Genomic DNA, 23562 nt, shown 5'->3' with positions numbered 1-23562 from the left:
TTGAATCAATGGCAACTTGTGCCAAAATAAATAAATAAATAAAAAAAATAACAATAAAAATAAAATAAATAAACAAATAAAATAAAAACAAAATTAAATGATATAAAATGAAAAATAAAACAAAATAAATAAAAAATATATATATAAATAAATAAATCAAATAAAAGATCAAACTAATTGAATTAAAAATATAATAAAATAAACATTTAAATTTACAACAAATCAAAAACAGGTTTAGGTTTTAATCAATGGCAACTTGTGGCATTTAGAACTGGCTTTACTGAAAATGTTTGGTTAATGGTCTATATGCACACAGACTTTGAATTTTCAGCCAGGCAGCCCAACGGCTTTCGGTGAACTGTCTTTCCATTACAAAATTGTCACGTTTAAGATCTGATTTCTTTAAAAATCAGCGACCTTCACTGCCTGATAGATATACGATATGAAGTGGGTCTCAGATCGGACAAGAAGCACTGCAATAAATCACAATCCCCCCCGCCATGTCTTTAAAATATGACAGTTTATTTTACCCCAGTATTTTCAATGTAATTTCTGCGCTAGCCTGTTGCTACTGACGGCGCTAGTGGTTACAACGGTCTTTCATCTGTTTTTTTACGCTTGAACAACTATATAAATGCTTGAGTTTATTTAACTGAATGTATTGTAATTCCATTACAACATCGATGCTGTAAAAACCACCTTGTGAAATTGAAAATACTCACATTAAGCTTTCACTGGAAGTTTATCATTGGCTTTAAAACTTTAGCTGTGCATAGAGTCCATTGGTCAGATCTAAAATGTCTGAAAAATAAAATACACACCTGACCAGGGACCACATTTCTGGAGAAGAGTTTGTTGAGCTGAACAAGTTCATTGGGAGTGGTGTCAAACTTCAGAGCGATGTTGTTCAGAGTGTCCCGTGACTCCACCTGCACAACAAACAAACAAAAAAAAAACCAATTAGAAACAAAGGGAAATTTCCTACACTGAAAACATAATCAAATAATATAATCTAAACGGGCCTCACAGCAAGAAGGTCACCGGTTCAAGTCCCAGCTGGGCCAGTTGGCATTTTGTGTAGGAGTTTTCATGTTTTCCCCCTGATTGTGTGGGTTTCATAAAAATATAGCCAAGGAAACTCTCAAATGCTTTCAAAGAAAGAAAATCAAGCTGTAAAATGGCCTAGCCAATCACCTGACCTGAATCCAATAGAGAATACAAAATAAAGCTCAGATTTTATAGACAAGACCCACAGAACCATCAAGATTTTGACACTCTGTTGAAGTGTGTGGAAAACTAAGCAACTCATGTGACTTCATTCTCCATATGAGAGGCGTTTTTAAGCTGCCATCACCAAAAAAGCCTTTTATATAAAGTATTAAATACATTTCAATAGTTCAGTACTTTTTCCTTGTATCATTTTATTACACATAACCTTGTTATTACACATAACCTATTTTTTTTCAGAGATTTTTTTGGTTTTGTTTTATTTTTATGTGTGTATTGTTTTAGTTTTAACTAAAATCTGGTTCGATTTCATGTCAACAATATTCATGTATACCTGGGAATAATATAGAAATATTATTCCCAGGAAAAAACATGACATGTTTAATACTTATTTCCCTCACTGTATACAGCAATATAAACAGTGTTGTAAATGTAAACAAAGTATTTTTGTTGTAATTGATTTACAGTAAGTTACTAGCAAACCGCTGCCAGTAAGTTACTGTAGATTCTAGAGGAAATTGTTAACAGTGTAGCAGACCACTAAAAAAAACTGGTGACAGACAGCGAACAGCAGGGTTCAATTTAAAATTCAAAATGTGTTTGACACCGAAAGAAAGTGCAAAGACAACAAAATAACAGAAACGTGGTGTGGTGTGAACATATTCTTCTGCTTTTTTTGCAGACCGTGTTAAACTTATTGCTGCATGAACATCAATGACACACTAAATTCCTTCTCCTCTCTTCTCTCCCTCATTACAGTCATCTAAACATCAGATCTCAGGACAGTCAGATGACCATTATAGACATGATCTTAATGTAAAGGATTCCACACAGTTCTGCTGTATATTATGTGAGGATGACCATCAGATCACAGCATTGAGTCTAGCCTGGAGGAAAACGGTAATATGCAGGCCTGTCACGATATCTGTTTTTGTTGTATGATATATTACACCGAAATATATTGCGATAAACAATATTATTGTAATTTTAAGACCATTTTATACCCCTCATTATATGATGCCAGAATGACTATATAATAGCATCACAATGCAAGTACACTCCTCCAAAGACACATATTTTATTCTTAAGAATATTTAATTTAATTGGAGTCATTTTAACAATTTAATAATTACGAAATGGAATCAGATTGTGAAAACGCATATCCTAAATAAATAATAATAAATGTTAACAAAAAAGTGCAAGGTAAAGAGTAACAGAGACTGCGATATCTGAAAAAGTAGGATAGTAATTTAGTAAATACACCGACACCTCCATTAGAGATAGAGAGGTTGCGCAATCAGCTAAAATGTTGCTAGAATTTTTTTTTTTATGTATGGGCATTATATATATATTGCATCACCAAAAAGGACTGAAGTCTTGTCTATGTGAAGTCGGTATAATGATTATTGTGACAGGCCTAAATATATGGAAACTGAAAACATTTCCAGTTGCGTTCCAAAATGTAAAATAACTTTAATTTTTAGATAACTGACCCTGTCAACAAAGTGACAGATCTTCATCATATACGTACACCATGTTTTGTCTTCGCTTGAAACCACAGCAAGCTTTCAAGAAGTTAAAAGTAGTTCAGCTTTGAAAAGCATTCATCAGGAGCCTTGCTTTGAATGCAAGAGCTCACACTGAGCAAAGTCTAAAATATTCAGAGTTTTCTTTTCCGTGTCATTTACTAAATAGAGATTTTTAAAACTCCACAAGATCTTATTTTGGAGCTTGAAATAATTGGAAAAATGTATATTCATTACACACAACTTAGGCCCAATCCTACCCCTTAGCCCTTCCTTAAGGCTGGACAATAATCGATATCAATACATATCGCGATAGATTTTTTTTTCAATAACGGTAATATGATTTTTATACCCATTTCCGGTTCTTCAATATAAATTTGCATATATATATATATATATATAAATAAATTTGCACATACATATATATATATATATATATATATATAAAAAAATACATTTGCACACACATATATATATATACATATATATACATATATATACATATACATATATATATATATATATATATATATATATATATATATACACATATATATATATATATATATATATATATATATATATATATATATATATATATATATATATATATATATATATATAAAAACAAGCTGAGTTTGAGAGTTTTATTTATTTTATAGTTTATTTCACATTTCTTGTTTGTAAAGGCTAAATACAAATGAAAGGTGAACATAAATTTTTATTGTACTCTTATTATTAAAAATTATTAAAAATTATTATTAAAAACCCATTGTGTGCGTTCTTGGCAGTTTTTCCTGGCTTTTAAATATTGTCCATATCGATATCGGAATTATATCGTATCGACCGAAATTAAGAAATATATTATGATATACATTTTTGCCATATCATCCAGCCCTACCCGTACCGCTGTGGCAACCCCTGATAAATAAGTGACTAAACCGAAATAAAATGAATGAATGGAGTACGTTTTGCTTTTAGTTTTCATTACAATTAACATACTGACAATAGCTCCGTTTCCATCCACCCATTTTAATGTGCAATTTGGACATGCGCATAAAAAACAAACAAACAAAAAAAAAATAAACAGTTGATGGAATTTTGAAAACATATGCGCATAACTGAGTAGTATAAACGTTTTATTCGATAAAAAAAGGATGCACATAAACTACGATGGAAACAATTTTACTGAAATTCCAGTATGCGCACTAAAAAAGTCATGTGATTTTGTTATAGGAGATCATGTGATGAAAAAAATGTGTGTGAATGGACAAACCAGCAGGCTGAGCACACTGTAAAACATCGAAAATGTTGTTTTGGTCATTCTAAAACCCTTGACCATCACACTATAAGTGTTATTATATTACTAATGACCTCCAGAATGCCACCGCGCCTTTATTGCGTGTCAGGATTGCCTTCTGAGGCGTAAGTCATTTATTAAATAAAGAAAGGATTCACGCAGCTTCTCTTATCACAGCAAATTCCGATTTTACTTTTGATATTTGGCACCAGTTAATCAGGAAGTGACTATTTTGTTAGCTTTGACTCGTTGGATGGAAATGCTGCTTTATTTGCATGTCGTTCATGCGATAATCCAGTTTTGCGCATAAAGTTAAGTCACATTTTTGGATGGAAACATAGCTAATGAAGACTCGTACATCCAGCTCCTTAATTCAATTCAATTCAATTACATTGTTTTGAAGCAACTTCACAAAAGGATTATAGCACTACAATTAAAATCAGAAGAGTTAAGGATGGTTAGCATCATCACTTCACAGGTCTTTGGCATCTGAGTTGGGCATCCACAGGTAGAAATAGTAAATTAGCGTAGTTATTCATGATGTAATTAAACAAGAGATATGTCGATATGAAAAAGCTTTTGAAGAGATGCATTGTACTGTATTTTCAAATGAAAATTTCTTCAAATTCAAATACATTTGCCACATTAAATAAAAGTTTAATTAGCTTAAATGATGGGGGATGGATTAAAATAAGAGTATGTATTCCTGTTTCAGAAGAGATGTCTTATGAGGACAATCCTAAACTAGAAAAGTAAAGCTCGTAGACAAATTTTATGGTGGCTTGAAAAAGCCTCGTCTGAAAGTTTGAAGTAGTTTTAAAGTGTAAATAATTGAAGTAGTTTTTAAGTTTGAAACCATTATAACTATAGGTTAGCATGTTTTTAGTATGGACTGGCTTGTTGCTAGCATGTTTCTTGCATAAATTTGCATATTGTTAGTAGGATTAGTATGTTACTATGTTTCTAGTATGATTAAAATGTTAGTATGTTGTTAGTATGTTTCTAGTATGGATTATTATATTGTCTGTGTGGATTGGTATGTTGTTAATATGTCCCATGTAAAGTCAATGCCAGTTTTTTACAATGGACGTCTACGGAACAGTTGCTAAGGTGCTGCAAGCGGTTGCTAGGGTGTGGCTAGCAAGTTGAAAGGTCATCAGTGATTGGCAGATTGGTAGTCTGACTTAAATGAGTTTAACCTTAAGTCTGTATGACAGTTTGGTGGAAAGTTATAAGGTCATAAACTTTGGTCCAATGTTAAGTCAATGGGACTTTTCTGAATTTTCCGGATCAGTTTTCAAAAAACCATAAGTCGGATCAGTTGGAAAAGATATAGTAACCCGAGTCAGACCAGTTTGGAGGTTTGGTGTAAGTTTAGTGGTTGTAGTATGAATGGTCTAGGAGGAGATGCATTTAGAACTTAGTCTCAGAAGAAGAGGCCGGAGGAAGAATACGTTTATGTAGTATAACTGTGTTGGATTTCTCAAGCCACCATAATAAAATGTAAAATAAACATGTCTCTTTAGGAGTGAAATGGTTTGCGTCATCATACAGAGCTTTCCCAAACATCACACAGCATAGAGCATTAGCATATCCGATGCCATTAGCCACTCTGAATCTGACTTCTCTGGCTTGTTTTTCTTAGAAAATAAAAAAACACTGAATTTGCACAGAAGTTTTTTAGTCGTCTCCAGATGGGAACGTCAGTAGTCGATATTCCCAGTGTCCCAGTGCTAGCGGTGTCCTTTCATCCCGTCTGTCTGGCACAGAACATTGATTCCCTGTGAGAGGCATTTGAAAACGGCTCTTCCGTGGGCTATTTATTCGTAGCTTGTGGACGCTTCATTTCAGAGCAAACACAACCAGCCTTCACTAGACATTAATGCTTCTTGTTAGATGGGGAATTTATGATTTGCTCCACAGCCTAGACGTGCTCTATCCTTCGCGCTTGTGTTTTCTTTCTCCTAATTCAATTTCAGACTTTAGCAGGGAGTCCCGCTGAGGTCTGTCGTCCTCTTTCTAAAGGCAGATGTAGATAAAAATATCACCTAATATAGATGTCAGCCCTTGCCAGTAGCTTCTGTTTGGGAAAAAAAGACACATCAGAGAAGTCTAGACAATCTCAACATTTCCAAGACACCAGTGACACAAAGGGAACTGTGGATGGATCAAATGCCAAAACAGGAGAAAAAAATCATTGAGAGTATATTCTTCATTTTCATTTATTTACAATAAACGACTAAAAAACACTGGTTTGTAGACGTAGAGCATAACAGAAGGTCAGTCTCAGCAGCAGAATCAACCATAATTTTAACTCATTCGTTCATTCATTTTACTTCAGCTTAGTCCCTTATTTATCAGGGGTCGCCACAGTGGAATGAACCGCCAAGTATTCCGGCATATAATTTATGCAGCGGATGCCCTTCTAGCCACAACCCAGTACCAGGAAACCATCATTTTAATTATAGTGTGAAAAATATTTTTCAAAAATTATTTGAGTGTTTTGCTAAAAAATACCATTTCAGTTTTTTCCTCCTTAAAAATTATACATTTAAATGGATAGTTCACTCAAAACAGACAAAATATCGTATTTACTCACACTTCACTTGTTTCAAACCGGTTTTACTTTCTTTATTGTGTTGAACACAAAGAAAATATTTGGAAAAAAGCTGTAAACCGGTAATATGGGAACTTTTATTTGGAAAAAAACTGGAAACACATCTGTTTAGCTGTGCCTTTACTGAATGAGCACTATGCTACGTCCGACAGATCGCACTACTATGTTTTTCTCTTCTTTTAATTCTTTTATAACACATTTTATCAGCTTTTATTTTATTTTATTTTTATTTTTACCATTTCTATTATTTGTTTTTATTTCTCTTATACTTGTTTTTTTTATTCCTATTTATGTAAAGCACTTTGAATTGCCACTGTGAATGAAATGTGCTATATAAATAAACTTGCCTTGCCTTAAACCGGTAACCATTGACTTCAATAGTTCAATCCTACAGCTTTCTTCAAAAATATCTTCTATTGTATCCAACGGAATATAGAAAATCATAAATATTAGTATCCACCACCCAAAGGTGAGTAAATAGTGAATTAAAGAGGTGGTCCACTATGATATCATATTTGAAGGTTTAGTTGATGTGTAATGTAGCTTTTCCTATTTCGTTCGTTTCGATCGTTGTTCCTATTTACTGTGACCTTTTATGTGAAGCTGCTTTGACACAATCTACATTGTATAAGCGCTATACAAATAAAGGTGAATTGAATTGAATTAATGTAGCTGTGTGAACATAAATGTAATTTGCTCAAAGTTCAATGCAAAGGGAGACATTAGCTCTCAAATGGCACACTATACACTATGCACTCATGCACTATGTACTTATGCACTTACACACTCAACAGCATAGTATATGTATGTAGTGTCATCCCACATGGAACACTAATGTTTTTTTTTACGAAGCGGAAATTCAAACTGTTTCCCTGATGACGTTTGACGGTTGCCAAATCAGTGAAATAAATCACCAAACTATCAAATAATACCTGCCATAAGTTTAACTGCATTCACCATCGGGATGCGCTATAATCACTCTCGTAGGAGAATTTTGCTTTATCAATCCAAAATAAATAAAGTTATTCAACAAGCGCACCCAAGAGCTCCGCCCATTCCATTACGTGAGCAAAGCTGCGAACGTTGTGTGTTTGAAGCGTCCATCATTACACACTTCATTTTAATTAATTAAAGTGCACTTATTATTTTTTGAGTTTTCAGTGTAAACGCACTACTTACACTATTTATACTACAAAAGAGCGTAGAATAGTGCATAAGTATGCGACTTGGGACGCAGCTATTGGCTTTTACAGAGTTAGCTTAGCAAAGCCTACAGTGAACAAAGTTTGGGCACTATAAAAAAAAATACATCCGGGTTAGTAACATCCCAAGTGCTTCAGGTTATGTGCATTCACCACGCGCGCACACCACGCGCAGCGGAGGGGCGTGGCCAGAGGCACTGTAATGTTGTAGCAGAGAAAGCTAAAATGTCATCTAAACACTGCTATTTCCACAGAGCTCGACCTGTTTCTGCATTTCTGTATTCGTACACTACCTGACAAAAGTCTTGTCGCCCCTGTAAACACTCACAATCTTCAATTAATAAAATTGAAATAATAATTTAAGTGGACGTGACAAACTACAAGCTTTACATGTTTATGTTATATTATTTTTATATCTTCTAAAATGTTGTTACTGTTTTGGTGCGCACTAGCTTATAGATATCCTAAAAACTAACAATACTTTTCTTATCTAAAATTATTGAATATCCTGTACCAGTGAATCCTTCCATACTATTACTGAGCTCATGACGTTGAACCTCACCAAGCTACAAAAAGCTGTTTGGCTGGCTGGCTTAACTTCTGCAAAAAAAAAAACTACTAGCCCAACATTGGCTGCCTCCACATAATTTGGACACGTACAAGTGGTTGGTACAACTTCAGGACATTATAATGTTGGAATTATCCACAGCTTGAGTGAACTTGGTACAAATGAATCCAATAAAGATCTGGACTTCAGCTGCTGACAAAATCTCCTTGTTTATTACACAAAACAATGATCAGGATCTAGAATGACTGCCTTTGTATAATTGATACTTGATACTGTATTTTCTTTTTATGTTAACTTCTATTCATTAGATACCCCAGTTTCAAGAGACCGCAGGGGAGGGGGGTAGGGTAGGGGTATTTTAATTGATATATTTCATTAATAAATAAATAAAATAAAATAAAATCAATGGTCCTATTTTATATTGTGTCGCATATACCTGTGAACTTAAATGGTAACTAGATGTGTAAGTAGCATGTTACTACAGTGTATGTACACACTGATACACAGTATTTACTTGGTTAATACTGGTGTAACCACACACATGCAACAACACACTGAATAGTATGTGTAAGTTCAAATGTGTAACAGGACATTGGTAACAACACTAAAAAAGTCCACATCTGTAACAAGAATTACATAAGTGCATTGTGTAACAACAATATACTTGCAGGTGTTTTCCCACCTCCACACCTGTTTGCATACCCTGTACTTCTAAACACTGTATTAGAATAAAAATGGCAGAACTAACACTGCATTAGAAGGTTTCACCTTGTGATACCAGTGTAATTACAGGGTAAATCCTCAGGAACTGTGCACTCAATATAAAGTGTAAAATGGCCACAATTTACTGTTTAATATATAAAACCTAAGCCTTGGTGCAACTGTTTAACAGCAAACTTCTGCCAAAAAGTATAAGTGGATATAGAAATATACAAATGCCTTATGTTTATATGTTGTTTTAAGGTAAACTGTAGAATCACAACAGTAATTCACATTAAAGGGGTAGTTTCCCAAAGATTGTGTTATTAATGTCCTGTTACACATTTGAACTTGCACATACTATTCAATGTGTTGTTACATGTGTGTAGTTACAGCAGTATTACATTTACATTTACATTTAGTCATTTAGCAGACGCTTTTATCCAAAGTATTACACAAGTAAGCACTTTGTACCAGTGTGTACATATACTAACGTTACATAGTACTTACACATCTTGTTACCATGTAAGTTCACAGGTATAAGTGACAATATAAAGTGGGACCAAACCGACAACACTGATACTAACATACTAAATGATACTAAAAAACAGTTTTAATTTTCATGAGGCCTTTAAAAAGAAGTCCAAAGAAGCAAGAAACTATCTGCTCAGAGAGAAGATTTACAGCTAGAAACAATACTCAGTAATTTACACGGCCTTCCTGACACAAACAATTATCGAGGTTAATGATCTAAATAAACAGTTATTCCTGTGTGTAAAATACTTCAGAATAACTATGTACTGTTTAGCAACTTGACACTTTAATAAAATCTGCAAGCAGAGGCCCATCTCGTGGCTCATTTAAGGCCATTGAGATCAAGACTAGTTATGTGTAGGGTTGATTTTAAACACCAAGAGACAGTGTTTAGCAACACCACCCAGCAGAGACAAGCAGCTTACACAAGTTCACACTAGTGTCACAACATCAGCTAAAGTTCAAACACATTTCTGTGTGTATTCATAGACTTTTAATTTTAATGTTATTGCATTGCATAATGGCTTTTCTAATTTAATGGCATTTCAAAATGGTAAAACAATGTTTTATATTAATTATACATGTCATTATGTAAAACACTTTAACTTACCATGGTGAATCTGAAATGGAACCATCTAACTTTATCCAAATGTCATGCAAACACATCTCCTAAAAACTAATGCCGAACTACTGTGAGAATATGTACTGCTGTTCATTTAAATAGGGTGGGAAAACATGTCAAATTCATGCTGTGAACAAAGCAAATGTCTCTTGTGGTGGAATTACTTTGAATTGGGTGACAATTACAAGCCCCGCTACTGTTTGTACTATTTACAGAACTGGAACACCCTCTAAAACTTTTAGCTAGGAATATTATGACTTTGTCAAAGCTAAAGAGGTGTTCAAATAACTTTAATATGAATTGATAACACTGGAAAAGTTCTGAAATTTAAATATGTACACATATAGTTTAATAGATATATAAAGGATAGTGTAGTGTACAGTCGAAATAATTTGCCCTCCTATAAATTGTTTCTTTTTCAAATATTTCCTAAATGATGTAACAAAGCAAGACGTTTTTCACAGTATTTCCTATAATATTTTTTCTTCTGGAGAAAGTCAAATTTGTTTTATTTCGGCTAGAATGAAAGCAGTTGTTAATTTTTTAAAAAACATTTTAAGGTCAATATTATTAGCCCTCGTAAACAGTGTTTTATTTTTGATTATCTACAGCACAAACCATTGTTTATTTATTTATTGGACATGGACATCACAATTACACTGGACAACCAAATGCATTTGTTTAAGTGTTTTAGCTAATTCTCAACACCTGTCCAAACAATGTTAAATAGGGTGTCCGCTGCGTAAAACACCTGTTAAACAATGACTTGTCTAATTACTTTAAAGGGCCATGAAACCCCCTGTCTCAGCAGGATGTTTTCATGCCTCTAGTTTAAAAAAGTGAGGAAAGTGAGTGAGTCCAGCTTTGTTTAGTTGGGAGTGTCGAGAAGCGAAAGAGGGAAGGATTTGCATGAAATGGGGAGTTTCAGTTCGACACACGCTGAGTTTCAGAGGAAAACAACACACAGATATAGGAGAAAGACAGTTACCATGTTTACATGGACAGCAATAATCAAATTGTTTGCCAAATTCTTAATTTATCGACTTTAACTACAGTCTGGCACTTTCACTTTCATTCAGGAACATTTCATGCGTGCCCCCCATGGACAAATGAGATATTGGATGCAAGGAACTGCTGGAATAATGTAGTTTCAATGGAATGTTTAATACCGCATGCCTAATAGGAGAAAAAAACCCTCCGCATTTCTCGGTAACTTAGATGCACTCGGTAGGTAGCGTCAGAAAGCCGTGTGTGTATAGACTATCCTGTCACAAAATGCGGTAAAGGGCATCCGCTGCGTAAAATATATGCTGGATAAGTTGGTGGTTCGTTCCACTGTGGCGACTCCAGATTAATAAAGGGACTAAGCTGAAAAGAAAATGAATGAAAAGTTAATGTTTATAATTTTTTTTTGTTATATTTGATATATTTCCAGTATTAAATTTAGCTTGTTTCATGGAAGCGTTTAGTTCGTAAAAGACGTCTTATTTTGAATTGTAATGATTATCACAGGGTCTCAGCTATGCGGTCTGCAAGGGTCTGAAAGTTTAGCTACTGGTTTAAATGGAGAACAAGGTATTGAGACTTCATACCTCAATGTGTTTTGTTGTATTGAGTTTACTTTGCGTATATTGAATTTAAGTAATGTTTGTTCATTTGTATATAGTTTTTATGTTCATTTGTTTCATGCTTTGCTTATACAGAGTTTCTGTTTTTTCTTTATACAAGCTCTTACGGCTCATTTCCAGTTGTGTTAATATGCTGCGTTCAAATAAATTGTGGGAATCACCAGTGGAAGAGTCGATCCTTTATTAAGCCTGGCAGCTACAAATAATATGCAAGTTCTCACTTCTTTCGTTTGAATTCTGAGGTGAAATACGGGCCATCCATGTTCTTGGATTCACACTTGTACCGAACACACAGCTCATCAAACTGGAAATGGCATTCCAGCAAACGGTGCAATCAGGCAGAATGTCAAATCAGACGAGCTCCATACTGCGTGGGACATCACGGCTGCCGTGGCATGAGAGTTGCCATAGTGACGCTGTCATTACTACCCTCATGGCACACGCTGGCTAACTGCGTCGATGATCACTTAAAGAACTAATTTTAGCTCAGCAGTCTTGGCGAGATGTTGATGCTCTCTCTTTCGCAGGACGTAGAAAAGCTGGTGCTGCACCATGAAAACATCAATATGTTTTGGACAAAGTAGTGCTGCCAAGGTATTCTTTGAGCACTGTGGTTCAAGAAGACACATTCTATAATGTAATAAATATCATCTCTGTTGGGCAGAAACCTTGTAGGATTTTCATAAATCGTTGCTATTGGACATACTATATATCAGTCTATTGGTTTTGCAAATATTTACAAAGGAAAAATATTAAAGTTGGTCAAGCTGGGAGATGACCAGCTAAAACCAGGCTGGACAAGCTGGTTTTAGCTGGTCATTTTCCAGCCTGATCAGCTAAGACCAGGCTGGAAAAGACTGGAAACCAGCCTGGAATTGGCCAAAACCCCTCTAAAACCAGGCTGCTCAACCAGCTAAAACCAGCCAATCAGCTTAGGCTGGTTTAAACTGTGTTTTTCAGTAGGGAATTTATAATAAACATGTTTTTGAACCACATAGTAGTGTATAATGTGTACAACTCTTTGTTAATGAATGCTACAGATTACAGTAGAATGGTAAACTTACAAACTGTAATAAATACTGTAAAGGTAGTGTAAACCGTGGTGCATTGTGATTACAGTGAAGAAAACTGAAGCATATTGAATAACTTGTTTATTACTACAGTTGTGTCATACCACAGCAACAACATAATTACTATTACAGTTTAATTCAAGTAATTATCTATAGTTTGCTTCCAAACACTATAGTATTTACTATAGTATTTTTTTCACACAAGGCAATAGCTTATACAGCATCTCGATGACAGGTAAATATATTTTAGCTCAGTAGAAAACCCAGCCCTCTTCATAATCAGGATCATGCCCAACATGTGTTTTTTTCTATTTATATCTCCTTTGAAATATGGTATAAATCATAAAAATACTGACATTCCTTTATGTGTCCCGTTCAGTTTTTTTACTTCCTGCCCTCCATCTGAATTTTGTAGGTCACCAGAACCGTGTGATCACAAGCAAAATTTTTTAATGTGTATGTCGTGTCACATCTGGTACAGACAGTCAAATTGCTTGTTGCCGCAATCTTGTTGCATCGCATATTGTTAGGACATGGTGTTACAATGTAACCTGCTCAGCTAATGTTTACGTTTGTAACATTTATAAGATTTGCTAATTAAAAACCACTGACTTAAGCATTGTTTTTCAGATAAACAAGTATGTTCACTTAGCATGCTTTTTAAATATCTGCCAATTTATTATGGTATTTTTATGCTTTGGAAAAGTCAAAAACTTACATACAGCATCTTTAAAAAGAGCTTATGTCTAAACCTCATAAGTGCATTGGACAGTTAGCACTCCATCTACTTGTTTGCAAAGCCAGGGTAAACAAAAGAACTGGTTGTTAAGTACGTACACTATTTTCCAAAATACTCAAAATACTATACAAATAAAGACTTAATGCTTATGTACTTAAGGAGTGGAGAAGAGTATTTGTTTAGCATTTGTAGTTGAGCTAATAATATCTTACGTAACTCAATTATTTGTCAAGCTTTACTTGAATTTGATTTTGGTAAAATGTTAACAATATGACTAATTCAAGTGTTTGATTATAAATTCATAGTATCAAATTTAACAAAGCAGTGTTCAATTAACAATAATAAAAAAGAAACTTCCCTATTTGCTTGTTTCCAAAAGACAGATAATGTGAAAACACCATCTAAAACCATTGTACCACCACAGTACAGTTTGCACCATGTAGAGGTCTCTTTAATATGCCAATAACCTGTTTTAGAAGATACCAGCGGGAGGTCAAGGACACACTGGTGAGCCTGGTCACATGCACCCACATCCTAACGCTATTCAAATTCACTCTATAAGTTTTGGTCAGTTTATAAAATCTCAATTGAGCTTCAGGTATAATCAAAAAATGTGCTTGCAAAATAGTCACTGCTGCACTATTTGTCTGATGGTTATATCCGAATCAATGCAATTATAAATATGCACAGAAATCCTATTGATTTTTTGCACAGTGTGCGTCATGCATAATGAGACTGTAAGCTTTAATCACGGACTGCATGACATCAGAGCAGTACCAATAACAAGAGCTGAATCAGACTTTTGTAGGTATTAACAGTCTCTGTATGCTGAAAGTGCTTCTCTCCAATGAGATCTCAATCTCTCTTGCTCTTTCCTGGAGTCCAGCTGCTTTAATTGGCCACAAACCATCCAATAGTCAGAACTGCTGACCTCTGGAGCGTTATTAGTGACCGAGCAGACAGGCTACAATAGTTTAGCTCTCCTTCAACCCCTCTTGAGGTCAAGACCGCTTCTTGAGAAAAGAGCAATGCAGTCATTCACCAATGGCAGAGGGCAACATTTCTAGCCATCAAAGCGGTTTCCCGAGTCTTTAAGCCATAGTTTGCCCAAACTTTTACCACATTTGCTCTTGCAGTGTAAGTCAATGGGGTACAAAACAATAGTAGACTCTCATTTAAGGAACTCTCCAGTTTTTTGGAAATAGACTCATTTTACTTCCCTCCTAGAGCTCTATTTTAACGATCTAGACACAAAGTCTAAAGCACATGGTGCAAAAGCATTAAGGGCATGTCCCAATCCACTTTTGCTATTTTAAGGATGAAAAAATATGCTTTGCGGCCGGGCGCATGGTCTAACAGAGTTGTGCTTCTTTTCTTAATGAGTTATGGGTGTGTTTTGAGCATAACATGCATTAAACCAATCAAAGTCTCATCTGCCATTCCCTTTAAGAGTCAGTTGCGTCGCACCATGGAACATTTGCTATTCACATGGCAGACTTTGTAAGTGGAAAAACTGAATGCTTCACTAGCGAGAAAAAACGTTAAACAGACCATTTGTAGAGTGAGGATAAGCGTTCCTCCTCCATTCGGCCACTTTAGCCTACTTTCTCTTTACTTTTACTCTTTACTTTACTTTCATGGATTAGGAAACGATGTATGCACTCCACTGAAGACATCCATTAGCCCACATATTTAATTTCGTTTGTTAAGTGCAAACATTTGTTTCAAAACTATTTCTAAATTCAATTCTATTTTCCAGGAAACGAATAAATGAACAATAATAACGAAGTGTGGTTAAAAAGTTCTATCCAAACACACATCCTATTCTTATGCCCCATATGGTAATGCATACGTCTCCAAAATCTGACATGTGGACAAATCTAAACTTGCTTTCATTCAAACAAATATTAATGTGCATATAATAAATGATACAAGCTAATAATAATAACAACATTATATTAAAAATGCAAATTGTCATGCATAAACTGAAAAAAAAGTGTTTTTTTTTTATATTTATGTAGTAAATAGTAATTTTTGTAACATTTTAATCCTTTATTATTTTTTTTTTATATGTAAAGATATTTGTGTATTGCTGTTCATCCTGTGCATATTAAGCAATGTGTAAGTGTTTGGACCCGCGCAAGCACATAACTAACATGCTCTGTGCTGGACTTTACACCAGCTTTTAGTTGGTCAACGGCATGGTCTATATCATTTCCTCAAAATAGCAACGCACCAACAATACGTCTTAAGACACCTCCTTTATAGACCAGCACACCCATGAGTCCACAAAGTGGTGCAAATAGATTTGCTATTGAAACAACGTACCGCAGAATGTGAAATTTAGGGTTGCGCTGGTAAGAAAATAGCAAAAAAATCACGTCATACTCATTTTGCGCCTTATTTATTGCCCATTTAATCAGGTTTGACCAATAGCATCTCACAAAAAATCAAATAAAAAATTAATAAATAATAATAATAAATGTTAAAAATATATTCTATAAAAAATATAACATATGTAATAAATGTTCCTAAATGTTAATGCTTGATTCTTACGTTAATGGTCTAATACAATTTATGCTAAGCTAAGCTAAAACTGCTCCTGCCGGACCCAGAGATTGGCTGAATGGATTCAAAAATAAAACAGAATTGTTTATCTATATGGGAGCTATAAAAATAAGGCAAAAAAGGTTCTTTTCAAGGGTTAGTTCACTCAAACACTTTAATTATGTTATTAATTTCTCCCCATCACATCATTCCAGTCCCCTGAGACCTTTTTTCATCTATAAATAAATAAATAAATTAATAAAAACAAATTAAGACATTTTAGAGGAAATCCATGAGCTCCCTCAACCTCAATAATTAGCAATGCTTTTTTTGTTTTTTTCTTTTGGTGCATAAAACTGTTCTTGGATCAGCATGTGATTACAGTTAAACCACTGTAATTTGTTGTCTGTCTCCTTTTCTGGATTTAAACATCTTATTGCCAAGTTCAGACTGCATGATTTTTAAAGTAGTCGCATCAAGAATGTTTTTACACTGCATGACTATCTGGGGTAGCATTCCGTCGCTGCTTTGTTTACACTGCAAGATGGATAGGTGAGGGGGTTTCACACAGTATGACTTTACAATAGGTGAAACGCCGACAACTTTGTCTCAGTCTGGAAACTACGTCTCGCAACCAAACACACGCAAGAAGTGACATGGAAACGAGGTCACATCTTTAATTATTACCTACATAATGAGAAAGAAGCCTTTAGAGCTGTGGAAAACGTACTTATTTTGCTCACCTGAAAATTAGTAATTTCTCTAAAGCTTTCTTTGTTGTGGTAGTGCTCAGATGACATGTCAAACAGACATGGGTGCTCCTGCCAAATTTTCACTTGTTTTTACCCCAATTCTTTAGTCTAAATAGACCAAAAAGAAGCCGTTTTAATTTCTCCCCAACCCCTTGTTGGCCTGCAGACACCCATACTAGTGGATGCTGCTCTCATTGACTGTAGGTAATCATCAACATTACTCAATCAGAACACATTTCACACAGCATGATTTGACTCATCAGTGATTCTCTTAGATCGCGTCTTCGATTGTTCACACTGTGTGATTGTTACACTTGTGAACGAGCACCCATTTGCCTGTGATTTCAGGCATTTGTTGGCGATTTCTAAAAACCTTTCATCTATGAAGGATGAGAGAGCTCTGAGATTATCTAAAATAAAGTGCATCTGGGAAGTATTTATAGCACTTCACTTTTTCCACAATTTTCATGTTACAGCCTTATTCCAAAATTGATTAATTTATTTCCTAAAAATTCAACACATGATTGGACATGATTTGAAAAGGCAAACACCTGTCTATATAAAGTCCCAGGGTTGATAGTGCATGACAAAGCACAAATTCAATTCAATTCAGCTTTATTTGTATAGAGCTTTTACAATGTAGATTGTGTCAAAGCAGCTTCACATTAAAGGTCATAGTAGTGTAGTTCTGAAATAGTGTAGTTCTGTTTTTAAAGTTTAAGTTCAGTTCAGCTTAGTTCAGTGTGGTTTACTAATCACTACTGAGAGTCCAAACACTGAAGAGCAAATCCATCGATGCATGAAGACAAAGGAATTGTCTGTAATTGTCTGTAAGCCTCAGAGACAGGATTGTCTCGAGGCACAAGGCTGGGGAAGGTTACAGAAAAATTTCTGTTGCTCTGAAAGTTCCAATCGAGCACAGTGGTCGTTTGGAGAACACCAGGCACCGCTCATCACCAGGTTAATACCATCCCTACAGTGAAGCATGGTGGTGGCAGCATCATGCTGTGGGGATGTTTTTCAGCAGCAGGAACTGGAAGACTAGTCAGAATAGAGGGAAAGATGAATGCAGCAATGTACAGAGACATCCTGAATAAAAACCTGCTTCAGAGCACTCTTGACTTCAGACTGGGGCGACGGTTCATCTTCCAGCAGGACAATGACCCAAAGCACACCACCAAAATATGAATGGAGTGGCTTCACAACAACTCTGTGAATGTCCTTGAGCGGCCCAGCAAGAGCCCAGACCTAAATCCCATTGAACATCTCTGGAGAGATCTGAAAATGCCTGTACACCGTCGCTTCCTATCCAACTTGATAGAGCTTGAGAGGTACTGCAAAGAAGAATGGGCAAAAATACCCAAAGACAAGTGTGCCAAGCTTGTGGCATCATATATATAGAGACTTGAGCCTGTAATTGCTGCCAAAGGTGCATCAACAAAGTATTGAGCCCAATAAATAGTTAAACTAGCATAAATTGTAAATAGTACAACTATTATAACAAATGGTGAAATAGGTATATACGTATTAAGTTATTCACTTCAGAGAAATTAGGGTATATCTTATATAACTATATTTTTATGAAATTATAAAAGCTTGTTTATTATGTTAGGATTTTAGGGTTTGTACAGTGGTGTTTTTTGTGTTCTTGTTGAGTCTGCTGCAAAGTAATTTTGTTCTGCATTACAATTTTATTGTGATGTTTTGAATGACAAAATAAAGGAAACTGAATAGAACTGAAACTGAACTGAGCAAAGGCTGTGAATACTTCTGTACATGTGATTTTTCAGGTTTTTTATTTTCAATAAATTTGCAACAATTTCAAAAAATCTTTTCTCACATTGTCATTATGGGGTATTGTGTGTAGAGTTGAGGAAATACATTTAATGCATTTTGGGAAAAGGCTGTAACATAAAAAAATCTGGAAAAAGTGAAGCGCTATCAATACTTTTCGGATGCACTGTATCTTAATTTGTGGTCTGAAGATGAACGTAGGGTCTCAGGCAAATGAAATGTCTTGAGGGTGAATATATTAATTAATACAAAGAAAAGAGTTCAAAGAAAATCAACACGAGGGCTAATGTGAACTACACCTTTAAATCTGATCTGCTTTTTGTATCGAGGCTCATGCATCACGTCCAATCATCTCCCCAACACATGCCCATCTCGCCATCTTGCAGCGGTTGTGGTTTAGAGCTGGAAGATTGCATTGCAAGCTGGAAGACTGAGATATGAGTGCCATATCTGCCATCTCACTCATGTTAACCCCCATCAACAAGCACAAATGGCCTCATGACACGCTGTTTATGCCCTGTGACAAATGCCCTGCTGTCGTCTTGCACACTTTTCACGCTCTTCAGAGGAAAACAAAGGCCCTGTCAATCACAAGGGACGACAGAGATGGATCTTCAGCGCGTTGTGGAAGGAGATGGGTGTCAGACACCTGCACAGATCCGAGGGGAGAGCAGAAGCGTCTGGAAGCAGAAGTGCGACAGAAGCAGCGGCAGCCGAGCACGTCAACTACACAAGCATCCTATTCCATGTCTGATGCCAGGCATGAACGCAGTCAGATGCTCCTTTTTCCACTGATAGGGTGCTGATGCCAGTTAGTCTGAACAGATTATTATTGTTCCAATTTCATGCTGAAGAACTGTCCTGTTTTTTTTATTAAGCAGCATTGAAAGCCAATTGTGATTTTAAAAATACATGGAAGTGATTTATTATGGATTTGTTACAATGGCTGATTAATCTACCAGTAGTCCAACAACTAGCTAGTTTGGATTTGTTTTTTTGCTTCTTTTGTATCTTTTTTTTTCATTAGCATACTGACAGAATGTGGAATGTTACAAATGATTTCCATTCATTAGTGAAATCTGAAAAAATAAAATGCATTCACAAAACTTCCAGGAAGCATTTTTTCTCTCTGTACAGTATATACGTTTTGTCTTTGAGCATCAAATCAGCATTTTACAATAACAAGACCTCTGAAAACTAAGCCTGTGATCACTAAAAAACACATTTAAAAATACTAAAATAGCAAATTATTTTGACATTAATAAAAAAGTAAGAATTTTTATAAAATATTCAGCATTGTTGAACAAAAGACATGTACATATATTTAAAACAATGAGTAAATATTTAATTATATTTGTCTATCTTGTTATATTCCATACACTACCTGACAAAAGTCTTGTCGCCTTTCCAAGTTAAGAACAACAAATAATAACTTGAGTTCTAGTTGATCATTTGATATCAGAAGTGGCTTATATATGAAAGGTAAAGGCTTTTAGATTACGCTTATTTATTCTTGACTATTTTAATTATTCATTAGGACAGTAAGGTCTGACTTTGCTTAGACAAAAGTCTAGTCACTTAACAGTAATAATGTACAGTATAGAATATAAAGTCATGGTGCAGTGGAAAAAGAATGAATGTTGTGTATGACTTCCATGAGCTTGGAGGACTGCATCCATACATCTCTGCAATAACTCAAATAACTTATTAATAAAATCATCTGGCATATGAACAGCGTGCTCACTGAGAGGCGGAATCATGTTAGCTGTGATGAGGCGATATAGGAGAATCTGTACCAGTCCTTACATTTATAAGGATTACATAAAAATAGATTATTTGCTTTCGACTTGAATTGGTTATTGCACAAGTAGACATATCAAGCTTTCTATAGATATATCACTCATGCCTCTTTGTTGAGCATTTTAGTGACGTGTTTTTCTGACCACAGTCTGTGTGTTGCCTGTGTCTTATGCAGACGCTTGTAATAACAAAGACTCGTGGGCATGGTCGCATTAAAACTAATGAGCTCGGACTGAGAAACTAGACATTGCGTTGGTTTCATACAGATTACTTTATCAAGCAATGTTCGTTTTCAACATGCACTCCCTGCATTTAAAAGAAGACACTTCAAGCTTTCTATAGACTTCAAGAGTTCCCACTTAGATATGCTTGGCGATTAAAGCAGGTTTGGCATGCTGTCCCGAGAGAGAACCCTGAGCTCGGAGATATTTGAGCCCAGGGCTCCCGCCTGATCAATAAGCATATCAGGAGATCCGAGATCAGGTAGGTCTCGAGAGCTCCCCCTTTAGAAAAGGGAGGAAAAGGAGGAGATGGGGTGGAAGGGGGGATTCTTCCAAACGAAGATAGAGCAGTAGGAAGAAAATGATCCATTTATAGTAAACTAGGATCACTCTGATTGGGTTATTACTGATTACAGATGAGCAGCCAGTCGTGCTCAATCATATCACGTGCTCCACTCGAAATTAGTTTATGAAACTTCACATATTCAACTCAATTCACCTTTATTTGTATAGCGCTTTTACAATGTAGATTGTGTCAAAGCAGCTTCACATAAAAGATCATAGTAAATTGAAATAGTGTAGTTCAGTTTTTAAAGTTTAAGTTCAGTTCACATATGTCTATGTGTTTTGTTTTTGTCTAGTTTCAGTGCATTTTACTGACGCACTTCTAAAAGCAGTTCACGGAGAGAGAAATGAAAGTATGCCTACACTATTTGTTTTCCTTATTTTGCAAAAGCACACATGTTTGTTGTTGTGAGTGTGCACAACAAAAAGTAGGCACCTAACAGATTCGATTGATGTATTGATCTTATCTGTACGATCAAAACTAAAAGTGTAATTTAAGTTCATTTCAGCGTTATGAGCAGAAGACGCATCAAAACGCATATACGTGGTCTTCGACCCCTGGGGGTTAATCAGGGGTCACCACAGTGGAATGAACGGCCAACTTATCCAGCATATGTTTTACACAGATGATGCCCTTCCAGCTGCAACTCATCACAGGGAAACACCCATACACTCCCATTCACACACATACACTACGAACAAATTAGCTTCCCAATTCACCTATAGCGCAAGTCTTTGGACTTGTGGGGGAAATCGGAACACCCGGAGGAAACCCACGCGAACACGGAGAGAACATGCAAACTCCACACAGAAATGCCAACTGGACCAGCTGAGGCTCGAACCAGCGACCCACTGCACCACCGAGTTGCCAACAAATTATTCATTCATTCATTTTCCTTCAGCTTAGTCTCTATTTTAAAGGTCGCTACAGTGGAATAAACCACCAACTATTTCAGCTTGTGCTTTACACAGCGGATGCCCTTCCAGCCACAACCCAGCACTGGAAAACACCCATACACACTCTTTCACACACTTATTCACTAGGGCCAATTTAGTTTTATTCAAATTCACCTATAGTACCCTCGCCAACACAGGGAGAACATGCAAACTCCACACAGAAATGCCAACTGGCCCAGCGGGGACTCGATCCAGCAACCTTCTTTCTGTAAGGCGACCCATGCATTGATTAGTCAAAGTGTAATCCAAGTAACCATCCTACTTTGTACACTAAAATGTTTTTCAGAACTTGTAAGACTTGTAAACAAAGACAATGACCTAGTCAGTCAGTGTAAACAAGGACCACTTCTGACAGACTCCACAGTCACATAGAGTCTATCAGAAATGGTCCTTGTTTACACTGACTGACTAGGTCACCATCTTTGCTGACAAGTATGCAAAGGTATGCAACAACAGGATGAGCAGCAGCACCAGCTCCACATTTTGGAGGAAAAGGGGTGTGAATCCAATCTCCTGGCTAAATGACAGCTCAAGCCGCCAGCAGTTTTCTCCACTTCCAGGCAGAACTCCAGAGCTCGCCTCAACCCACACGCTCCTCTGTTACTAGGGAGAGAGACGAGAGAGAAACGCTCTGCCCGCAGCTGGAATTTGAGGGTCATTTCAAGAACACAACAAGCTGTTAAGACAGACAATCGAAGCTCACACCGTCTCTCTCTCTCTCTCTCTCTCTCGCCCGCCCGCTCACTCGCTCAGCACACGCACATGCTAAATCAATAGAAATGCAAACGCAGAAAGCAAGGTCATTCAGCAATAGTCTGTCGGAATGCATGCTGATAATCGTAGAGGACATACGCATGGCAGCCTGATGTAAACACAACCACAACTCTTGCAGCTACATGTGGGGGGAAAAAAATTGAAAATGAAAGAAATCATCACCGGGTGTCTGGGATAAGATCCTGCAAAACAAACAGCACATGCACGGGAAAAGAGCTTGATGTTTCCACTTACGGAATACTCGATGGTGCCCTTCGGTCTCTGGAACGACATCCGTCTTCCATCCTTCTTCTCCGGCGTCTTCTTCTGGCCGGTATCTGAAAGCAAGCGAGGGAAGGTTCTCATTATGTTCATGTTCCACTCTCCCCTCAGCTTGACACAAGCTGCCGAGCTCTCAGCCTCGACCGACGGCTCATCCGTCAACAGCCTGTGTGAACGAGCCGGAGAACGCAGCTTTTCTCTCTCTCTCTTTCTCTGTGTGTTTCTCTTTCTCTAGCCCTCCCCGCCTGCCTCCCTCTTTCCCCGCTGTCTCTCTCTCTCTTCCGCTCAGCGCAATGACAGTCGATGTGTCTTCACCTTACGATGCCTCCCGCTGCTGTGAACGCTGTAACAAACAGAGACCACCCTGACCTCTGTGAGG

At 36.3% G+C, this 23562-nt stretch overlaps 1 protein-coding gene across 4 annotated transcripts in view; it reads right to left on the bottom strand.

Annotated features, from left to right (window-relative positions):
- oxr1a (oxidation resistance 1a) overlaps positions 1 to 23562 on the bottom strand; it is a 305739-nt gene that overhangs the window by 81409 nt on the left and 200768 nt on the right. For all 4 annotated transcript variants that reach the window (XM_056474694.1, XM_056474693.1, XM_056474695.1 and 1 more), the window contains 2 exons: positions 23157 to 23239; positions 822 to 929 (listed from right to left, as the gene is read on the bottom strand). In XM_056474694.1, the coding sequence (XP_056330669.1) occupies positions 822 to 929; positions 23157 to 23239 (191 nt within the window). The remainder of the gene's footprint in view (positions 1 to 821; positions 930 to 23156; positions 23240 to 23562) is intronic.

The sequence above is a fragment of the Danio aesculapii genome, chromosome 16 (assembly GCF_903798145.1).
Source record: "Danio aesculapii chromosome 16, fDanAes4.1, whole genome shotgun sequence".
Lineage (NCBI taxonomy): Eukaryota > Metazoa > Chordata > Actinopteri > Cypriniformes > Danionidae > Danio > Danio aesculapii.
This window is presented reverse-complemented; position numbering and strand designations above follow the sequence as displayed.